The 23,356-nt window shown below is 43.2% G+C and overlaps 1 protein-coding gene across 13 annotated transcripts in view; it reads right to left on the bottom strand.

Moving 5' to 3' along the window:
- Nucleotides 1-21,765, bottom strand: part of MAX (MYC associated factor X) — a 96,952-nt gene extending 75,187 nt beyond the window's left edge. For 5 of the 13 annotated variants that reach the window (XR_649817.3, XR_649816.3, XM_031668051.1 and 2 more), the window contains exons 1-3: nucleotides 21,377-21,765; nucleotides 20,615-20,641; nucleotides 12,817-12,924 (exon numbers count right to left, since the gene is read on the bottom strand). Coding sequence is in view for 9 of the 13 variants with exons in the window: in XM_031668051.1 (XP_031523911.1) it covers nucleotides 12,817-12,924; nucleotides 20,615-20,641; nucleotides 21,377-21,412 (171 nt within the window). In the remaining 4 variants the exon portion in view is untranslated. Of the gene's footprint in view, nucleotides 1-2,025; nucleotides 3,474-12,816; nucleotides 12,925-20,614; nucleotides 20,714-21,172; nucleotides 21,286-21,376 lie in introns of those variants that run through there. The other 8 variants (XM_031668052.1, XM_031668050.1, XM_017961250.3 and 5 more) reach the window with 5 other exon arrangements.
- Nucleotides 21,766-23,356: the final 1,591 nt, after the last annotated feature.

The following is a 23,356-nucleotide window of genomic DNA, read 5'->3' as shown; positions in this document are numbered from 1 at the left end:
AGTGCTGGGATTACAGGCTTGAGCCACCGCGCCCGGCCTCTCCTTCAAATATTTATACATGAAACCAGGGAATTAGGATCAAGAAGTGAAAAGTGAGCAATAAGCACAGCAAAACAAGCCAGAAGAGAGAAAAAGATCTGTGAGGGATGGCAGTTTCCATTTCAGGGCTAGTTTTTGGATGAAGATAAAATTCATGGATGTTCAGAACATAGTGTCTTGGGAACAAGAGGAGTCCAAAGAAGGCTGGATTGGTTCAAACCCAGAATGAGGCCTTCAGAATGCTAAGCACAGCCCTTCGTCCATCCTCTGCTGAAAGCAGAAGTGCCCTAGGTCACTTAGGGTGCCCTGATCCCTCAGCAAGTCCAAAAGAATGGTTCAGAGTTAACTTTATTTTACTCTTCCCAGGGAACCCAACAAGAATTAAGATCCAACAAGAAAAAAATTTAAAGCACAAAATATAGAAATACCCCAAATTTGCATGTGCATGTAGTCCAAGGAAGAAAAAACAAGAGGCTGAAGCTAAAAATGCTAGACTCACCTGCAGTCCTCCACTCCCATCTTTCCACTACATACGTGATCATGTTGCCAATCACAGCATGAAGGTGGGGGCAAGGCCATTCCTTGTCTTTATGAGCTTGTAATATGTGACTAGTAAACACGAAGCCAGCAAGAAACCCCGGGATTTATGGCATGGACTATGGAATAACCCTGGGCTTTCAGTTTCTGTTTTCTGAAAATTGCTCTAAGTCAGCTGAGTCAACTGCCTATCTTCATGTGAGTGTGACTGATCAGATAGAACTTGGTAAGTCAACGTGTCCACAGAACAAGTGCTGCCTTGGGTACGCAGTAAAAACCTGAAATTGTTTTTCCTGCTAGTTTTTATAATTAGCAGAATTATCATTTTGATTCTGTCTTTGTGAACACAAATGGCTCTTTAAATGGTTTGGATGGAGCCCTGAGACAGGGTGGATGGTGGCTGAAGGGACTGAAGAGGTAGCCAGGCCTCCCATGCAGCCATGTGAGTAAACGCAAAGGGCTCAGCAGGCCTCTCTCTCACCTCTGGGAGCCACACAAAAGGATGCTGGGCAGCCTTGCCAGATCTTGCTCCAAAGCCATGGCTGCACACAGCAACACAAATGACAATGATGATGATGGGGGTGGTAACAATGGTAGCAGCTAACACTTACTGAGTACTTACTAAGTGCCAGGCATCCTCACACAACGTTCTGATGTTTTCTCTATTTTATAAACGAGGAAACTGAGACACAGAGCTGTAATGTACCCAATGTTATGTAAACTAGTAGGAAGTTGAGTCAGGATTTGAATCCAAGCCTCCAGAACACTGATATTTTGGGAACACAGGGGAAGCTATGGAACCAATTTAAAAAGATCAATAGAATTGCAGAGACAGTGTTGTCATGGAGGGGAAAGTTGAAGGAAAAGGACTACGAAAGAGTCACCTGATTTGCCTACAAGGACGTCAATGGAAGACCCCAGTGAAGGTGGTTTTCTTGGAGGGGTGACAGCCAAAGCCCAATGGTAAATTGTCTCTGCACGGGTAACAGGTGTAGGAATTGAGCTGCAAGTAAGGCAATGATGAAGACTAGTCTTCAAAATTTGGTTGAAAGGTAAGAAGTAGGCCAGGTGCGGTGGCTCATGCCTGTAATCCCAGCACCCTGGGAGGCTGAGGTGGGAGGATCACTTGGGCTCAGGTGTTGGGGACCAGCCTAGAAAACACAGCAAGACACATGGGCTCTATAAAAAAAAATCAAAAGATTAGCTAGGCATGGTGGTACACGAATGTGGTCCCAGCTACTTGAGAGGCGGAGGTGGGAGGATCTCGAGCCCATGGGGCTGAATCTGCAGTGAGACATGCTTGTGCCAACACACTCCAGCCTGAACAACAGAGTGAGCCCCTCCATCAAAAAAAAAAAAAAAAAAAAAAAAGTGAAAAACGGTAGTTTGTAATAGCAGGATAGCAGCATTGAAGGAAGGTTATTTTTCTTTCTTTTTTTTTATTTTAAAGACAGGTGAGAATTAAACAGGCTTCTAGCAGAAACACATTGAGAAGAAAAGCCTCAAGATGCAAGCTAGCTTGGGAGAACTGACCTAACCATCTGGTCTGGAGGGCGGAAGTGGAAGGTTAGGTGGGGAATGTCAGCTTCCCATAGTACTGCTGGCTTCATTACCTTTTGGCAGCCCAGAAGGATAAAAGCAAAATGAAGAATGTAGAAGACCCAGGGTGTGGCAGAGGGTCTGGCAGGTTCCTGTCCCTCCTACTGTTTATGCTGCAGCTGTGTGTCCATTTGCATTCCCTCCCAAGGCAGTAAGCAGACAGAGCGAAGGGCAACCCTCTCAAGCAGAAGCGCCCACTGTCAGACCTCTGCTTTTGAACAGCATCCACCCACTCCACACATCACACCAAGAATCGACTATGTATGTCACAAAAGGCCCCAAACCCAAAAGACGTGGATTCTAAATAGAACCATTTAAGGCCCCAAATGACTCCTGAACTTGTTAGCACTGATGCTTCAGATGAAGTCTAAGGTTATTAAATCTCGTTTAAGGCAATGGTTCCCAAAAATGTTCAATGTAAGGCAAGAGTTCCAAACTTTTCTGGAGTTATAAATCTTATCACAGTAACTTGGATTTCTGTAAAAATTCAAGTTGTTTTAGAAAGTGGGTGGGGAGAGGTGAGGAAAAGAACAGTACTGCTAGATTGTTAACATTAGGAACACCACTGCCCTTCCCTAGGGTCCCAGTGCTGACGTGAGAAACAATGATCTTAACTCTACTGAACACTCTTCCTCTTCAGTGCCAAAAACAGATGCCAGTGGGCTGATGTTACAGCTGTCTTGTTTCCCTAAGAACCAAAATGCCATATCTGGAGGGATGAAAAAAAGAGGTACTGCTGGACTCAACAACTGACATCTGTTTTATTTTTTACTAGTTATTTTAGAGAAAATGAAACAATTTATTTTCTGAAAACTGTGTAAGCTTTTATACATATGAAGGTAAAGGGAGGGCCCAGGGCTAAACTGGTGTACATTTCCATGTGAATAAGCCATCTTTTGAAAACCAAAACGAAAGAATATGCACAATAAATCTGGATCCACATTAAACTAGTTCATTCAAAAATGGAACCCCATCAATGCCAGCAAGGGAGCCTGGAAGGTTGTAAGGTCAGAGTCAGCACAGACCCACGGCTCCTTGAAGGCTTCCTGCTGCCAGGGCCTCCCCAGCCACAGGACCATTTTGTTGATCACCAGGGAAAGCAGAGCTATCAGCCCTGCAAGCAGCTTAATTAAAGTGAGGAGTAAGACATTTGTTTAAGGGGTCAAAACCATCCTTTTTTAAATCTTTCATTATTTTTTCTTGTGCCCTTGGTAGCTTGAAATGAAGGTGTGGCATTTCTGCATCAAACTTGGACGATGAAGGACAGGAGTACACAATTTCCAAAAGAGGAAATACAACTAGTTAGTAAACATGTGGAAAAGCAATTAATTTCAGAAGTAATAAATAGAATACAAAATTACTAACCTTTGTTTACTGAATTAGTCACCCTCTTCCAAAAAAAAAATTCATGAAACTGGTACTCTCAAAACACTACCAAAAGACTACTCTAGAATTTGCTTAAAAAAAGAAGTGGAAGGAAGAGGATATAAAAACAATCCTCTTGGAAAGCATTTTGGCAATACACGGAAAAAGGTCAGATGCTCATACCCCTCAACCCAAAAATCCAACTTCTTGGAATCTACAGAAATGGCTACATATACAGAGATGTCCATCACCATATTAATTATAAATTTTAAAAACTGAATGCAGCCCCAATTGCCCAAAAGAAACATGCCTAATGACTAAACATGAGCACACTGTATGACCTGGGGAAAAAATATATTATGTAAAAGCAGCAAGCTATAACTAGCACTTTCCCTGTGGGAAGCATGTAGATGAAGAGACCAGGAAGGAATACACAAATTGATAACACTATATTTCCTTGCTTCTTAGACTCCATCAATAAATCCATGGATTGAACAATAGCAGCTTTTGGGGAGAAAAAAAGAAGGCAGGTTTCTTTTCACATCCACTCTAAGATGATGACTAATTCAGTCACATTAAATGGGGCAGCGGGGTACGGAGAGTCTATTTTCGGATTATACTATCTGATCTGATAGTCACTAGCCACATGTGGCTAATAAACACTTGAAATGTGAGTACTCTCAATTGAGATGTGCTGTTAAGTTGAATTTAAAGACTTGGTGAATGAATAATTTTAAATATATTGATTACATGTTGAGATCATACTTATTTTTTAATATTAGGCTAAATAAATTATATTATTCAAATTTTCACCTGTTTAACCTTTTAATTGGTTCTACTCGAAAATTTTATTTAAGTTACATTTAAAATGCATTTGTGACTCACACTAAATTTCTGTTGGGCAGCATTTGTCACAGGATCAAAGGGAAGGCTGCAGTTGTGTTAGAGGAAGGAAGGACTCATGTTTTTTCTTCTTACCATTTTTCTAAAGTTTTTGCAACTTTGTTGGAGAAAAAAAAAAACGCTAAAGTCAAGGCCTGGTAATCAATCCCTATCCTTCTGAATCTCAAGATGTGAAAAATGTTAGGTGAAGAGCTCTCTAGTACTCCTGGGGGAGTGAGACCTCTCCCATTCTGTATAACAGTCTCCCAGAAGGAATAATTAGATTCCTGCCCTACAGGAGCATACCATTTAGTTAGGTGATAAGATGATCACAGAAATTAGGGAGACAGAGGAGAGGTCCCACAAAAGGCCACAGAGGTTCATGGGAGGGTTCTAAGGGTGGGGCAGTATTTGATATGGGCCTCTAAGGCAAGGAGCTGGAGACTGAGGGAAGAGGGGAACTCAGGCAGGAAATAAGAGGACAGACTGCAGGTAGATCTTGTGAGCAGGGCTCATCAATATGGAACCCCCAAGTCACCTGGGCAGTGTGGCTGGGGTTGGACCTTGAGAAAAGCAAAGAACTCAGATTAGCTGAGAATGAAATTCCTGAGCAAACAGAAGAGGAGTTGATAGGGTTTGGCTGTGTCCCTACCCAAATCTCATCTTGAATTTAACTCCCACAATTCCCATGTGTTGTGGGAGGAACCTGGTGAGAGGTAACTGAATCATGGGGGTTGGTCTTTCCCATGTTGTTCTGGTGATAGTGAATAAATTTCGTGAGATCTGATGGTTTTAAAAATGGGAGTTTCCCTGCACAAGCTCTCTTTGCCTGCTGCCATGCATGTAAAACGCGACTTGCTTCTCCTTGCCTTCCACCATGATTGTGAGGCCTCCTCAGCCATATGAAACTGTAAGTCATTAAATCTTTCTTTTGTAAATTGCCCAGTCTCAGGTATGTCTTTAACAGCAGCATGAAAATAGACTAATACAGTAAATTGGTACCAGTAGAGTAGGGCACTGCTGAAAAGATACCTGAAAATGTGGAAGCAACTTTGGAACTGGGTAACAGCTGGAGGTTAGAACAACTTGAAGGGCTCAGAAGACAGAAAAATGTGGGAAAGTTCTGAACTTCCTAGGGACTTGTTGAATGGCTTTGCCCAAAATGCTGATAATGATATGGACAATGAAGTCCAGGCTGAGGTGGTCTCAGATGGAGATGAGGAACTTGTTGAGAACTAGAGCCAAGGTCACTCCTGTTATGTTTTAGCAAAGAGACTGGCAGCATTTTGCCCCTATCCTAGAGATATGTGGAACTTTGAACTTCAGAGGGATGAGTTAGGGTATCTGGAGGAAGAAATTTCTAAGCAGCAAAGCATTCAAGAGGTTACTTGGTTGCTGTAAAAGGCATTCAGTTTTATAAGGGAAATAGAGCATAAAAGTTTGGAAAATTTGCAGCCTGACAATGTGATAGAAAAGAAAATCCCATTTTCTGAGAAGAAAATCAAGCCAGCTGCAGAGATTTACATAAGTAATGAGGAGCCGAATGTTAATCCCCAAGACAATGGGGAAAATGTCTCCAGGGCATATCAGATATCTTCACAGCCGCTGCTCCCATCACAGGCCCAGAGGCCTAGGAGGAAAAACTGGTCTCGTGGGCTGGGCCCAGGGTCCACATATTGTGCGCAGCCCTGGGACTTGGTGCCCTGCATCCCGGCCACTCCAGTCGTGGCTGAAAGGGCCCAATTTAGAGCTCAGGTTGTGGCTTCAGAGGGTGCAAGCCCCAAGCCTTGGCAGCTTCCACATGGTACTGAGCCTGGAAGTGCACAGAAGTCAAGAATTGGGGTTTGGGAACCTCTGCCTAGATTTCAGAGGATGGAGTATGGAAACACCTGTATGTCCAGGAAGAAGTTTGCTGCAGGGATAGGGCCCTCATGGAGAACCTCTGCTAGGGCATTGCAGACAGGAAATGTGGGGTCAGAGCCCCCACATAGAGTCTCTACTGGGGTACTCTCTAGTGGAGCTGTGAGAAGAGTGCCACCATCCTGCAGACCCCAAAATGGTAGATACACTGACAGCTTGCACTGTGCACCTGGAAAAGCTACAGACACTCAATGCCAGCCTGTGAAAGCAGCCAAGAAGGGGGCTGTACCTTGCAAAGCCACAGGGGTAGAGCTACGCAAGACCAAGGAAACCCACTTCCTGTATCAGCATGACCTCTATGTGAGACATGGAGTCAAAGATCATTACAGAGCTTTTAGATTTGACAGCCCTGCTAGATTTCGGACTTGCACGAGTCCTGTAGCCCCCTTTTTGACCAATTTCTCCCATTTGGAATGGCTGTATTTATCCAATGCCTGTACTCCCATTCTATCTACGAAGTAACTAACTTGCTTTTGATTTTACAGGCTCATAGGCAGAAGAGACATTGCACTGTGTCCCAGAAGAGACATTGCACTGTGGACTTCTTAGTTAATGCTGAAATGAGTTAAGACTTTGGGGGACTGTTGGCAAGGCATGATTGGTTTTGAAATGTGAGGACATGAGATTTGGGAGGGGCCAGGGGCGGAATAATATAGTTTGGCTGTGTCTCCACCCAAATCTCATCTTGAATTGTAACTCCCACAATTCCCATGTGTCGTGGAAGGAACTCGGTGGGAGGTAACTGAATCATGGGGGCAGGTCTTTCCCATGCAGTTCTCATGATAGTGAGTAAGTCTTGCAAGATCTGATGGTTTTAAAAACAAGTTTCCCTGCACAAGTTCTCTCTCTTTGCCTGCTGCCATCCATGCAAGACATAACTTGCTCCTCCTTGCCTTCCGCTACAATTGTGAGGCTTCCTTCCAGCTACTTGGAACTATAAGTCCATTAAACCTCCTTCTTTTGTAAATTACCCAGTCTATGTCTTTATCAGCAGCAAGAAAACGGACTAATTCAAGGGTGTACAGTAACTGGAAGGTTAACGGCAGGAAGGTGGTGAAAAAGCAGGTGGGCAAGCTGGGTACCTTATTTACAGAACATGGAATACCAGTCCTTACCTAAATGGGCAATGAAAAGCCCTTGGAGGTTTTCAGCAGCACACAAATAATTTATAAGAAATTAAATGCATTTACAATTGCTGAGCCTGGAGCCTAAGGGAGACATGGGCAACTATGGGCAACAATTTAAGATGTAGAAACTTTAAAAAGATAATTGCCCAAGTCGGAGTCTGGCCAGCTAATATAACCTTAATGAGTAATGAGAAGTGGATAGGACTGTGGTTAACATTTCATGTAAAAGACAATCCCTCCAGCAGCTCAGATATGCTATAGACACAGGTTACCAAATGAACTGTCAGCTTTAAAACCATCAACAGGAATGAGCCATCTCTCAAAATAATGTGGCCAGGTTGATGGGGGATTCCTCCCCTCAGTTAATAAACATTCACTATGCTCCCTACTATGTGCAGGCACTGAGGGAAGGAATATAACCAAAAGGAGACATTTTCCTTGCCTTCATGGTACTTACTATAGTGTAGTGGCAGCAGACAGTCATTAAATAATCACACAAATATATGTAAAACCACATATATTAAGTATAATATATAAATGTGTGCACATAAAAGTATAAATGCTATGAGAGCCTTTTTCCTTAAGAACCATGTTCCCTGCCATAAAGGAACTATTAATATTTGGTTTCAACATCTACCTGTTAAGAAAACCAGACTTTAATGGAAATGAAACAGAGATTAACTCAATGTAAAGCTCTTATCTGATGCTCAGCATGTTATCTCACTATTGTTAATTGTTAGGTGTAACCCTCTTTCCCAACAAGAGAGCAAGACCCTCAAGGGTAGACACCATCTATTATGTGTTTGAACCTCTATAGCACTCACAGGGTCTCACTTATATAGTTAAGCATATAATGTTGACTGTTGCTGTTTTCTTTAATGGCTGAGCAAGTGTGCTGTTTCCTCTGGCTCTCTTCACCACCACAATTTACTGAGAACCTACTATGAGCCAGAATCTCTGATGGGAACTGAAAAAGGCAGTGCCCTCAAATTCTCACCTCGAAATCAAGAAATTCTGTTTATTTTCATTTTAAGTTATATTCTCTCTCTTCAACACAGCTCTCCCCATAAGGGAGAAATGCAGAGCTCAACTGCCTGAGAGAGCAATGAGTTTGATAACAACAGGCACTGAGGGAGAGACTTAAAAGATGAGAGATTACTATAAACCACTGTAGAGCTACAAATGGCAATGATGAAAATAACCTACTGCTAAAGCCATCCACGATAAAGAGACAGTGTGATTGGTTACAATCATTCTGGCTCAGGTACTGGGGCTTACGAGATGGAGGACAGAATTATACTCCCATGTAAAGGCAAAATGATGGGCTGGCTATCATGTCTTGCTCCCCAACATAAATACGGTGAGCTTAGTGCCAGTGAACCATTGTGTAACACTCCCTAGTACCCAAGCAAGGACACTTAACTAATACTTTCTGTAAAAGTAACATCTCTGTAAAAGAAAAAAAAAAAATGGGGCCACAGTTGACAGTTGATCTTGCCCTCACTCCATTACTCTGGTTGGCTGGCTGACGGTTCTAATTCCATCCTATTGTTCCCAGTGGGCTCCATGTACAGTTGAGAAACTGCAAGGAACACAAAAGACTCAAACAATAGAGTTCGAGGGTCTACTTGTTAACTCTGGGACCTATGGCAAAACCCAAATGAACCACGAACTGTAATGGTCTATTTTCTTAGGCTCAGAGCAACTATGTGAACTCAGAAAGAAATTATAGACTTTAAATGATCCTTAATACCCCGCACTTCAGTGTTACCTACATATGCCACCTCAGAGGAGAGTATTTTTATAGTAGCCGTGGTATGATACACTGCCAAGATTAACAGGCCTATCCAGGGGAAGCTCCCAGGACAATGACAAGATATAAGTATTTAAGCAAGATTTTTTAAAAAATATCCTTAAACTGTTTACCCATATGGTACAGGAAAAAGATGGAACTTGGCAATTAATTGGCAATCCTGAGTTCTAGCCCCTGTCCTGCTACAGATGGGATAATGATCTTGAGCCTGTTAATAACACTGACAGAAGCAACAGCAGTAATAACTGTCTAATAACAGTACCATACCTTATACAACTGCTGTGTGGATTTAATTTTACATTGCAATACAGTGTCAATTATTACTGGTTTTTTTCCTCAAGAAAAAAGTAATTCTTTTTTTAATTTTTCTTATTTTTTTGAGACAGGGTCTCACTCTGTCGCCCAGGCTGGAGTGGTGCCATCACGGCTCACTGCAGCCAGGACCTCCCAGACTCAAGTGATCCTCCCACCACAGCCTCCCAGGTAGCCAGGACTACAGGTAAGCACCACCACACCCGACTAATTTTTGTATTTTTTGTAGAGACATGGTTTTGCCATGTTGCCCAGGTTGGTCTCAAACTCCCGGGTTCAAGTGATCCACCTGCCTCAGTCTCCCAAAGTGCTGGTATTACAGGCATCAGCCACCACGCCCGGCCAACCATTTTTTTAAATGTTTAATTTATAGTAGAAATACAGAAAACAAAGGGTAAATAGAGTTTGGGTCCCACATTTAAAGACTTCTTTCTTTTTTAAACAAGTATCCCTTATTCTTGGTTAGGATCCAATTCAATTAATATATTGCTTTCTCTTTAAAAAACAAAAGGGTTACACATATGACAGATAATCCAAATGCTAAGGAAGAAGTCAGCTGGAACATAAAGATGTTTAAGTCAAAGGAGACTGGAACACAGAGAGACCTAAATTTCCCTTTAAGAATCTAAGTTTCCCAAAATTCACATGGTAAAATAATCATCTCATGATTATTTACATAATGTCACAACCTTAATTACCACAATCTAAGAATGAGCCCATTTCCTTTGGTTCAAATACCACATTTTAAAAAACGCCACGTTTAGTCACAACTCACAAGTCTGAGGGACCAAAGTATTCTGTTAGACTCACGGCACCTATGAAACAGTGCTGGCAGCTTGCTTTTTAAAGAGGAAGAGGTTGAGAGTTTATAGACATTTCCTTCATTCACTGTCAGTAGGACATATTTGGATTGTAACACAGCATAGGAGGATTCGGAAATTAGAATGGTATCTAGTAAATTCTCAAACTGGGGTTTGCTGACTGGCTCTAGAATCTGGTTCCCCTGGACCACTCCTCTCTCCTAGTCCTGCTACTTTTCTGCCAGCATCTCCTGCCACCATCCCTTCACTCATTCCACTCTAGCTACTCTGGCCTCTTTGTTTTCCCTGCCTGGCCCAGGAATGCTTACAGGTTCCTGTCTCAGTGCTACCACACTTGCCTTTCCTCTGCCTGGAATGCTCATTACCAGACAGATGCACTATTCTTTGCTTCACTTTGTTCAAAGCTTTGCCAGCAACACTCTTCTTCTCTGCCATAATTAAAATTGCAACTCTTCTTCCCTGTTTTTCTCCATGGTACTTACCTGACATAATACATATATTTTTAATTCTTACTTCTTTTTTTTATCATTTCCTCATCAGAGCAAGAGCTCCTGTTATTGTCTGTTTTGTTCACTGCTGTATTCCCAGTATCTAGAATAGTACCTGGCAGGTAGTAGACCCTCAGTAAATATGTGTTGAATGGCATTAATGAGTAAATAAATGAGCCACAACAAAGGACAAATTATTCCCTCTGTAAGACTACCAAATTCAAACCTTCAACTTCCTTGAAGAAAGAAAGGAGAAAATATGATTTAGAATAATGTAATTATAAGGAGTTAAGGAAGAATGTTATGGCATTGTAAAACAGGCTGGATAAGGAAAAGGTATAGTTGTGATCCTATGACCCACCTCTCCCAATGTATTCAAACTTAAGAATGCCTAAGAATCATCTGACTGCTTGTTATAAATACAGATTCCCAGGCTTCCCTCCAGAAAGGCTGATTCAGTAGTGAATCTGATGTGGGTGGTCCACAATTCACCCCGAGAAACATTGCCCCAGTGCCACTCCTGGTTAGATGTGAGACTTAGGAGAAGGCAGCTCTTGTCCATATAGTTTACCAAAGCAATTTTAATGGATACTATGGTACAGGAATATGCACCAACTGTCAACAGGTCAAAGAAGCCTAAGAGATAATCTTTGGCATGTGTTTACTTTGACTAAAGGGGTGAGTCTGTCTCTAGTCATAAAGATTTCTGTGGTACTTAGTGTTGTACTCAGGAAGGTTGTTATTCCAGGTAAGTACTTTGGTTTAAGGTCATTAAATCAAGTCCACACTTAGTACGCTTAACCCATGACAAATTCTGGTTTTGCAATACTAGGTATGCACATGGCCTGTTTTGTTCTTTATAAAGGTCAGATCTTCTCCATGTTTCCACCACATGGAAAGCCACACCTTAGATAAAGGAGAGAGCATATAACTCACCAGAGTGACAATATAAAAAATGAAAGCATAAGGGTTCCAAATTTGATCTTGGATAGCCAAACAAATCCAGGACCCCCACCACAGAACTAAATCAAAGTGCACTCAAAAGCAAAAATTGTTCTTAACAGAATAGTTGCTTCTTTATAAAACACTGGATCACTAAAGCAAAAACATAGGTCCTCTTCCCAGCTTGCCAGTTATTCCACTGAATTGCTGCAGACAACTACACTCTCTGTCAAGGATGGAACTAGCTGTGCAGATGTTTTCTCCAAATTCCAGGGAGTGACCCTAACCCATAGGCTTTTACTCAAAGCTTCTAATTTTGTTTTTAAAATGTAGAAACAGCTGGTGCCTAGCCCTCCAGGGAAAACGCTAGGTTCCAGAAGGGAGTGGGGAAGAACGGTTATTTTTTTCTATTTCACACGAACATGTCTCTTCACTCAAGTCTTTTGTCCCACAGTTTAAAATGCTCTTTATACGCCTTGGAAATAACAATTATTGGGGCTAGAAAATCAATGGTGCCCAGGCTGCTTTTAACATACATTACATGCATTTCTGCAAGTGCTCATTTACAGTAGGTATTAACCTTGAACCACAGGAAAGAAATTCTCAGGGAGGTCTAGGGTATTAACCACCTCTGGAATCTTTACTGTTATCCCAAATGAACCCTGGGCCACCCTTTACACTACAGTATACAGTTATAATTTCTTGAATTTATTACAAATAATACAAATTTAGAAAGATGACTCCTACCAATATCTTACAAATAGCTCCATTATATCTGACATATTTTGTTAAGGATAAACTGGAGTAGGTAAGGCGTGCGGTGATCCTCCAAACAGTCAAAAAATAAGGCAACCATGCTACCTGAATATCTCTGACTACATTTCCTTCCCAATAGGTGAGTGCTCTCCTAAGCTCCGCAACAAGTTAAAGGCTAGTAGTGGCCAGTTACTCAGCTTCCTCAAGAAACTCACCTTCTCTCCTTGGAGTGATGGGACTGAGTCCCGCAAACTGTGAAAGCTGTCTTTGATGTGGTCCCTACGTTTTCGTTCCAGTGCATTATGATGAGCCCGTTTGTCAGCCTAGAAGAATAGGAGAAAGAACACGTTAGGAATGTCACTCCTTTTGCTTGGTACAAGGTGGGTGGGGTATAGCCTGGAAGTACACGCTGTCAGCACTGTCCCTGGCGAGTGGACTGGGAAGGATTTCTCGAGGTGGGCAGTTAGGAGTCTCCAGAATTAGGCTCTGCTAAAGGGGGAGAAAGGGGTGAGCAAGGCTTGCGACAGGAACATCCAAAGTAGCTCGATGCATCCAGCTCATGCATAAGTAAAATAAAAGTTATTCAGGGGAACAAAGTGTGACTCTCCTGTAACATCAGTGGTCCCCCCCCCAACTTGCTTATGTGACAGAAGAGCCACCAGTCTGTGGTTAGGAAGTGACTAGAGAAAGCTCCAGTGGCCCCTTCTTAAGATGTGATCACCTCCACTGTAAGAGATTCCCCAGATGGGTGTCCAGGGGAAAAAAGAGTTAAGTCACTGGTGCTTCTTTCATGTGAAACCATCACCGTGAGCCCCAAGCCCAATAAAAGGCACTAGTTTAAGACTTTCTCATCAAATCATATAATAGAAACTAAAACTCCTATAAAATCTAGATGCATGAATCTGAGATCATTATGACAGAGCTGATAAGATAACAACTGAATTCTGAGTTCCTGTTTTTTAAAAGTAGATCCAAGGTGCTATCCTGCCAAGGGCTTTCCCGCACACAGGCAGTGCCAGACAGGCAGTTCTTAGAGGGCACACTTTCTGACACCACATACTCAGAATAAATTCCCTCAGGCACCTGTGGCAGGTCAGGCTACTTTGGCAGTATCTAAATATCCAAGTCAAAGTCTTAGCCTACTTGTAATCACAAAGAACAGTCAACTGGAGACGGACCAAAACTGCCAACACCAAATCAGGAATCGCAAAATGCTCTGATTTCAGGCAGAAGAGACAGTGCTGGAGAGCATGGTAAGCGCACTTCAGCAGGCCCCCATCAGAGGGGTATCCCCTCCAAAAGGAACACAAACCCAAAGCAAGAAGAACTTCATCACACCTACACTGAGAATTACGGAAATTACACTCTGAACATTCACCTTGAATGCACATGGTTGCATTGAGCTAACCTAGAGACCAAGTCTATATACGGGAAGTTCAGGTAGCTTAAATCTACACACACAGGGGACCAGAAATTCAAAAAATGGAACAAGAGTAAGTAACTTGGCTTAGCACAAGAATAATGCTGCCTCACATGAATCCTTGTACTAGAGAAGATGTACAGACAAAATTCTATCAAGAGTTGTGAGAATGAAAGGACTTGAAATTCTCCTGTTATTTAATCCTAAAGTCCTAGTCATTACAGAGGAAGAGGAAGCTGGGAGCACCTGTGGTCATCTGAGTACTTCCTGGTCTCTTAAGCATGCACCTCTCCTACAGCTCTACTGAACTGGACATGAGGTTCCCATGACAACCATGGTTCTCCACAGCATCTCTCTCTTTTGGGGGCAGATGCCTGGAGCACTTCTAAAGTTGTCCTAATCTTGTTAAGTCTGGTTTCACTGTAAAATGAATGTTTACTGAACTATAGTGACATATGAAATATTATGGAGAAGCTGAGAGGACGACGGTCAAGCTTGGAACACCAGGTAATCTGAGGCTAGAGGCAGGTACTCTGTATCATACAACTTTAGAGCAAAATTATAGATGCCTTCTAACAGTAGCATGAAATAGCTCAACAGAATTAAACCTATTTAAGTATCTAGTCCTTTTGAACTTACTGTTGTTCCCTCTGATCATCTACACAAAGATAAGTTGGGCTGGGACTATACCTAAGGAGCTTAAAGGCCAAGAGACAACATTCGGCATGTGTCTGCCGCTCCTGTTTGCTATATACTACCTAAGGTGGTTTATTTACATGCAAATTAATCGCCCATCTTTGGTCTCCAGAGCAGCCCAAGATACTCCTGTCTACTAAATCACCCCGATTCTTGGCCCTCCTCCCAGGTAAGAGCTGTGCACCAGAATTACCCACAATCCCTCCTGTTGATACAAATAAAATTCTAATTGTCTGTTTTCTTTCTGGGAGAGCCCTGCAAATCTCAAACGGCTAGAATGCAGTTGCACTTGGTTTCACGTGGACCTGCACTAAAGGGGTGGAGCTAAGTATAATCTAACATCAAAATCATCCCCACAGTGCACTACCCCCTCCCATTCACTGAGCTCTGAAAGGACTCAAATGGACAAGTCTCTCGGTTAGAGGATTGTAAGTGAACTTGGCTGTAGATCATGAGCAGAAATCTTGGCTTCTCATCTGGGGAGCCGGCCAAGTTTGAGAAGTTGGCTCAACAAGGAAAGGCAGCGGTCCACTGCCTGGTAGAAAGCCTGGGCTGGGGACTGTTGTTCTCAAAGTAGTGGATGGAATTTCTGTAGTGGTTCCAGGCCCAATTTAACTAGCAGAAGAGTGGAATCTTAGACCAATCCCTGCTGCCATGTCCATCCCTGAGCTACTACTGGAGTCAATTTTAAATCTCTCAGAGATAATGGCAAGGATGTATTTTTCTCTTCCCCAAGCTTGATTTGAAAGAACAAGTTAAAAACATGCACAGCTAACAAGCCTAATTCCAGGCAACTCTGAATTAAATGTTATCACTAATGTTTTGAAAGAGCACATGAAAAACGTAAAAACCTTTACACAAGGCTGAGAATTCTCTGTGGGAAGTATTTCCAAACCACAGATCCACCCAGTCCGATAACACTGCCCGCGCCTCATCCCCACCCCCATTGGAGGACCAGTTTGCAGGCTTTATCACTGCCTTGTTAACTGTCTTTGCTTGCTGGCAACCCTTTCTGAGAGGGCCATGATTTCAGAGTTAAAGAACAAAAACTGGGGAAAGACTCCCACTGTAAGGCATCTAATAACCTCCCACAAATGCAAAACTGGCTTTAAAAAAAAGGGCCAAACAATTGTCTTGAACAAATAAAACTCTACTCTGATGAGCCTGTACTGAGAATAATGTTCAATAATGAAAACGAATGGTACGGAAAGCCCCCTTGTGGAATTAATTAGGCCCTATTCTAGGAGACAACAGAGGTATTCTTGGACTGTACAGCAGGCTCCCAAACATCTCCCCTATACATCCTATGGGAACAGTGGCTGGACACTGCCCACTCTTCTAGTACACTGAATTTGTACGTCTGGATTTCTGCCAGGAAACCCTTCCTCCAGGGCATCCCTAACAGAAATACTAAGGGGCTATGCAGTGGTCCACAGATGCTCAACAGAAACTCCCGCACCAAATCACTTCCAGCTTTGACATCTCTGCCAAGGTTTTTATTCAGCCTTTCAGTTATATTTCTACCCAACTTTCCACACTGGTAGCCAGAATAAAAATCTTCACCTACAATTTGTCCATTTTTGACACTACCAAGCACATGTATCTTGTGTTGTTAGATGTTGAAGGCAAACATTACTTTGTTAGCCAAGAAGTTTCTACGTTGGCAGGAAGTCATCTAGGCTAAGGAGGTCTGTTCAAAATTGAGGGAAATCTCTTAAAATGATTTCCTTCCAACTTACTGCACAGAGACTGCATCTTTGTTCAAGGCATCACATCAGTCAGTAAGCTTATTTCCTCCAAGTTCTAGACAAATAGCATGTGGAAATAAATGCTTCATTATTCCAGGATGCACAAGGTTCTCCAGAACAATGCCATGTCTTGCAGGCTACCTGACAGATAACCCCACCTATAAGGGGAATCATCTTAATTCTAATACAGAAAATTCTCAGCACATAGGCAATTCGTTGCCCACTAAATATTTACTACCTTTACAAAATGTGAAGGTTGTATTTTAGAGGGAAGCTTGTGTTGCTTATGATTCTTATCAAGCTATTCTTATTAGAGACTAAGGACACTTGAGAATACACAGACCCAAAAATCTCATCCGAAAAGATCTATTTTTTACTTCTGATAGATAAGAACAAGATAAGATAAAGCTCAATTTCTAAACAACTTAAAATACTCATTTTAATCAACCCCAAAATTATAACATAAAATAATGGGCAGGTAGGATGAGATAAACTCACCAAGCTCCCTAAAAGAAAGACATCTATTTCAATTTTCCAATATCTGTCCTGCTTGTAGCTGATTGCCTGGTATACATTTCCAACACTATCTAATGTAGGTATTTGTTTTCAAACTTTTTTCATTTGGTGCCTAAAAGAACTGGCAAATGTTATTCAAACAGGGCCTCACACCATAGCCATTTCAGAGAAGGATGCCTTAGTCAGGAAATTTTAATTAAAAACCAAGCTGAATTCTTTGACCAACGATTTCACTACTACTGGCATCTTGGAAAAATTATTTTAGACATAAGAACAACTTTTACTCTAACACAGGCACATTTAGGAACTCACTCTGGCATTTCTGTTATCACTGTCAACACTCTAAGCAGAGTACTTTTGTACATGCATCGTGCAGCACTTCTGTCATGCAACTGACTGCAGGTAAAACAAGACAGCAGTTTCCTGAGTGAATTCCAATCTCATGCTACCAAGCTTGTTCTCTTCTGAATATTCCTAAAGAAGCAAAGAGCTCTGAGAAGTTAAAAATATTTCATACCAGAAAGGTCCAGAAGCAGAATTGCACAAATCTGTTTTCAAACCCCTAATAGGCATACTGCATCTGCAACTCACTCAGGTACCATCAGGCATGGTCACTGGAAAAAAACTTGCATTTCCTGACCAACACACTAACCCATACATTTCTTGTATACTTTCACTCTTTCCTAAAGAAATTTCCCAAACAGAAAGAAAGCAAAAGGAAGCCCTTGCAATAGAATATACCTGTCCCAGAAATTTATCTTTAAAATGCAACCTCTTCCCTCCAAAATATAACAAAAATAAGATAACATCAGTGGGATTTTGCGATGTACTGAATTTAGTAATAAGAATACTCTTTGGGGTTACTTCCTTTAACAAAGCTTACTGGTCATTGGAGAAGCTGTTTTCCGTTTGTACTGAAGCAATAGAAAAAAATATTTGCCAAATCAGTTTCACTTTCTGTTAGAGTTAGCCTAACTTCCTAACTCTGTTCTTAGTATCTTACATTTTTCATGTAGTAAGGCCTAGATATTGTAGTAGTGACATTATAAAACATACATGAATGTTTTTATATTAGGATCCACAGAGCATTTTTCAAATAACTTTTTCAACTTCTTCTGTAGTCCTAAATACCTAAGTATTTGGTTGTTCACAGTCCATACCTTTTTTTAAGGCAAAACTTAAGAATAGCTCCCTCTTAAATTTTAAAAAATATATTTATTATCTATATTAAATATTAAGAAGTAAGCAGATGCATTCACAGAGGGGAAAAAATGGAATCCTTTTTACCCTACACATTCACGATAGTTGTTTGATACACTATAAAATTTGTCTAAAACCCATCTGCTTTTTCTCTCCATGCTGTTGTAATTATATTGTGCAGAGTAATACTTAGAAATCTCAACAAATAGATGTGTTAAATTAAAAACAAAGTGTCAAACCAACTTCCCTCGCCTACTCCGAAAATCAAAAGGAAAAACCCTAGGCACCTTAATAGCAAACTAAAAACATCTAGACAAAACAGTGAGATTAGCATTCCAGGAAAGCAGAAACGTTGTAATAATTTAATAAACAAATTTACATCAACAATCATGTGGACGAATATTTTGAAAAGCAGAACGCTTTCAAGAACTGTGAGCCAAAATTTCACCAAAACAAAACAAAACAAAAAACACTTTCTCTTACTAGGATTCAGTATAATTCCAATTCAAAGGATAATTCTGCAAAGGAAGCCTAACGATCCTTACCCTCTGTCTCTGATCAAGCCCTGGCACAGATTTTACAACTGGAGACTTGCAGGAAAAAAAAAGTTTTCAACAGACTAGGCCCCAAACATGAAGGATAAAAGTAAATGAAAAAAACGAATTCAATTTTCAAATATATGCATAAGTATATGAGAATACTTCAAGGATAAATAAAACAAAACAAATTATCTTTAATGACTACTACCCAGGGATAATTTTTAAGATTTCTGGAACAACTACATCCCCGGATTTTAAGAAAATACCAGCTCTCAATAAATAAGTTTTCTTAATGCCTATTTGCTTAGACAACCTGCATAATCTTTGCTTGCTCTAATGAAGAGCAGGTACAACTGAGATGGCTTGCCTTTATCCTGTGGTTATTAGGTTCTTATGCCAGAGGTATCAAAGTGACATCCTGCAAATTCTAACAAGCCCAAACAGTTGTTCCACACATCATTTTAAAAATCAGAAAAATAACATAACGCTTTGGATTTCTAATCTTTCTTAAAAAATAGGAAGATCAGCCGGGCGCGGTGGCTCACGCCTGTAATTCCAGCACTTTGGGAGGCCGAGGTGGGCGGATCACGAGGTCAAGAGATCGAGACCAGCCTGGCCAACAAGGTGAAACCCCGTCTCTACTAAAAATACAAAAATTAGCTGGATGTGGGGGTGTGCGCCTGTAGTCCCAGCTACTCAGGAGGCTGAGGCAGAAGAATCGCTTGAACCCAGGAGGCGGAGGTTGCAGTGAGCCGAGACAGCACCATTGCACTCCAGCCTGGTGACAGAGCAAGACTTTATCTCAAAAATAAATAAATAAAATAAAATAAAATAAAAAATAGGAAGATCTGGCAATACTGACCCTTCCCTCCTACATAACAAACCACTGGAATTCAGTAGTGGCTGACTTTTTAGGAGAGGCATTGCTCTCCAGTACCCAAGTCCTCACCTCTTCTTTCTTTATTCTTTATGGCCCTCATGGGCATTCAAATTTTTTACCCCCATTCTATACACTTCCTACTGTTCCCAATTTCAAATATTAGAACTCTGATATACTTATTTCTCTTCCCCTCTGATTCTGATTTATTCTATATGTTTTCTTTTTTTCCCCTCTAATCTATTCATGAAAAACCCATATTACTGTCTCAGACTCCAAAGATATGAAATTAGTGCATATCTAAATCCACAGAACCATCTACTGGGAACATTAATATCAAAACCCTAAGAAATTATTGATAACATTATATGGTCTCATCCATCACCTTTCAGCAAAGCTCTTTCTGCAATGCCACTTTTCTTCAGCTATTTTTTAATTTTCTTTATACCTCTTCTTCAAATACAGAGAATCAGACCATAATAACTTTATGTGACACTTTGATGATGCAACGTTTGGCTCCTCTACATTTCCAATTTTTGTGTTAGAATACCACATTGTGCTAGATTCTACGGGTCTATAGCAGTCACATGACTTGCTTAAAGGCGATTATTGCATGTGGCTTCAGCTTCACATAATTATACAGATATGGTTTAAAATCTACTTGTTTCTAAATAAATCTTCTGACCACTTTGCCCTGAAATACTACCACTGACTTCAGAATGCTGCATTTCTCATTTCCACTTACATAGCGGCAGCTGGATCCCCTATTTGAAAACTACAGAACAATTCAATTCTTTGCATACAGCTCCTCTTACTGAACTTATCACCTGAGAATCTAGAATGATAGGATTTGCAACTCCCCCACCCTCCAGAACCAGGCCCCACCTCACCTTAGTGGTTAACATTAGTGATTTACTACAATATTAAAAGTAACAGTACGATCTCTTTTTCTCTCTGACCCCAAAAAGGAATAGAACTGAACGGAAATAAAAATGAAATGGAGAGTAGGAGACGTACCGCAGATTGAAACCTCGGTTGCTCTTCCTGGAATAGGAGAGAAAAAAAAATAGAAAATATAGAAGTTATTTTTACACTTAACATTCAATAATAAGAAAGAAAATGCCGGCGGCAGAGGAAGCGGAGGGTGGGGAGTCAGCCCGACACCCCTGCCTCCCTCCCCACCCCTTGCCCCCACCCTTCCACCCTCGGCGGGATCCGGTAGCGGGGTAGAGGGGTCCCGAGCGCCGCCCCTCCTTCCGTGATCCGACCCGGGTCAGAGGGGTCCCGAGCACTGTCTCCTCCCTGCAGACCCAGCTCGGGCATCTAGGCACCCCCAACCCCTCTCCGCCCTTCCTCGCCCCCCAGGATCCGCGGGTCACGGGAGGAGAGGATCGCGTTCCGAAGGGGCAGGTCCTGAACGCCGTCCCCTTCCCCTGGATCCGGACAATGGGATCCCGGGCGCCCTCCATCCTTGTCCCCCGGATCCTGAGCCCGGGAAGGTGGGAGCGGGAGGCCGCAGCACCCTCCCCCACGGGAGAAGGTGGGAGTCCCAGAAGCCGCGTGTCTTCCCCCCACCTCCAGTCCCAGGAGGCCGCTCCGGCCAGGAGCCGGAGGGGAGCGAGCCGGGAACGCGACGGAGGCAGTCCTGGCCCCGAGGGGAAGGGGAAGGGGAAGGAGGCGGCGGCGGCCCGGCCCCCTCCCGCCGTCGCCCCGCTGAGAGCCCCGGCCGCTGTCCCCGCCTGACAACCCGCACGGGAAGGAAGAAGCCCCAGGACTCACGTCGCTCTCCACCTCGATGTCATCGTTATCGCTCATTTCCTACAGCCCAGGGAGCGGCCACTGCAGCGGCGGCGGGGAGGGGAAGGGGTGAAGGGGAGGGGGAAGTCACCGACAACAACAAGCCGAGTCCCCCCCACACACACACTCACTCACTCACTCACTCGCTCTCTCACTCACACACACACACAACACGGGCAAGAACCACCTCCTCACTGCAGCACCGGATCAACGGCGGCACGCACGCCCGGTCGGCCCCCGCCACGTGACCAGGCTCGCAGCGCTGGGGCAGCCGAGACTTGTAGTTTTTGTCCCTTTGACAGACGGCCCGGGTACCTCCAGAAAAACTACAAATCCCGGAAGAAACCGCATCCGGGCGTCGCCAGCCAGGCTGGTAGACGGAGCCCAGGGCGCCTGCGCGTCCCGGAAAGGGGGCGGGGAGAACCGCGGCGCGGCGCCTCCTGGGAGTCGTAGTCCGCAGACCGCGAGTTGTCAGGAGATTTTCCTCCAGAGGCTGCAGAGGAGGCTGCTGGGAAGACGGGACACGTGGAGGGAGCTGGAGCTCCTGGAGCCGGGCACCGTCGGCGCGCCGAACGCCGGGCCCAGGGGACTGGGTGGAGTCTCTGGGGGAGTAGCCGGCTGTCTAAATAATGCTGCCTCTTTTTGGTGTGACTGGTTATACTTTGTCTTCTTGATGCGAAGTGGTTCTGTTTTGCGCCTAGGGGCGTAACCCGCCCTGGAGGGAATCCGGCTGCGGCGGAACAGGGGGTGCGGCTCGGGATGCCGGCGCGAACCCTCGGGAGCTGGTGGGGAGGTATCAGTGGCAGGTGTTTCGTGGTGTTACCGGACAGGCAGGATGACCGACTTCGCCGGGCGACCGCTCCCAGCCGCGAGAATCCTGTATTCATTTATCCGGGAGTGACCATCCTCGCTACTCAGCTACTCGCGTGAGGTTCCAGTATTCACAGAACGCGAACCCTCAACCACTGTGGACGTGAAAGTAAAAGCCCTTTAGAGTTTGTTGTAGCCCAGGCAGTTTAGGCAGTATCCCAGCTCAGAGTACCATAATTAAGATCGCAAAAAGGATCAATATGGGAAACTTGTGCAGTTCCCTGTCCAGTTAAAATCATATTTATATACTGTGGCATGAAGTGTAATCACATCCATTCCACCAATATTTTTTGAACACCTAACATGTGCCACAAGGGGATGCCATAACGGATAAGACCAAAACCATCCCTGCCTTAGGCCAAAACCATCCCTGCTTTTATGCATGCAGCTCACAGCTGTGCAAGCAAACGTGCCTACCCTGCCGCCATTTTAAGAGTATGCAACAAGTCCCATGGGAAGGAAAAAAACATAAGAAAGACACTTTCCACCTTGAGACAAAGTACCCATACTACTCCTTTACATCTGGTCTCCAAAATGAATGACATCTTGAGCTTTTCCCATGAGTTACTGATTCCCAGATGAAAACCGTATTATCCCTGACTTTTGAATGTGGAAATTTGGGGATATGTCACACACAATTCTTGTGACATGCATTCTTCAACGTGAGAGTGTCATCCATGCTGAAAAGACAAATGTAAATGTGGTAATTTTTCCTTTACATTTTTCTCTCCTTCAATCTCCTGTCTCTCCTTCTCTCCTTCTCTCCTTCTCTCCTTCCTCTCTTTCTCTCTTTCTCTTTCTTTCTGACGGAGTCTTGCTTTGTCGCCCAGGCTAGAGTGCAGGGGCGCGACCTTGGCTCACTGCGACCTCTGCCTCCCGGGTTCAAGCGATTCTCCTGCCTCAGCCTCCCGAGTAGCTGGGATTACAGGCGCCCGCCACCGCGCCCGGCTAATTTTTGTTTTTTAGTAGAGACAGGGTTTCACCATATTGGCCAGGCTGGTCTCAAAACTTCTGACCTCGTGATCCACTGGCCTCGGCCTCTCAAAGTGCTGGGATTATAGGCGTGAGCCACCACGCACGGTCTAATATCTG

Source organism: Papio anubis, chromosome 7 (genome assembly GCF_008728515.1).
Source record: "Papio anubis isolate 15944 chromosome 7, Panubis1.0, whole genome shotgun sequence".
NCBI classification, from domain to species: domain Eukaryota; kingdom Metazoa; phylum Chordata; class Mammalia; order Primates; family Cercopithecidae; genus Papio; species Papio anubis.
The sequence above is the reverse complement of the archived record's forward strand: the minus strand, read 5'-3'. Positions and strand labels throughout refer to the sequence as shown.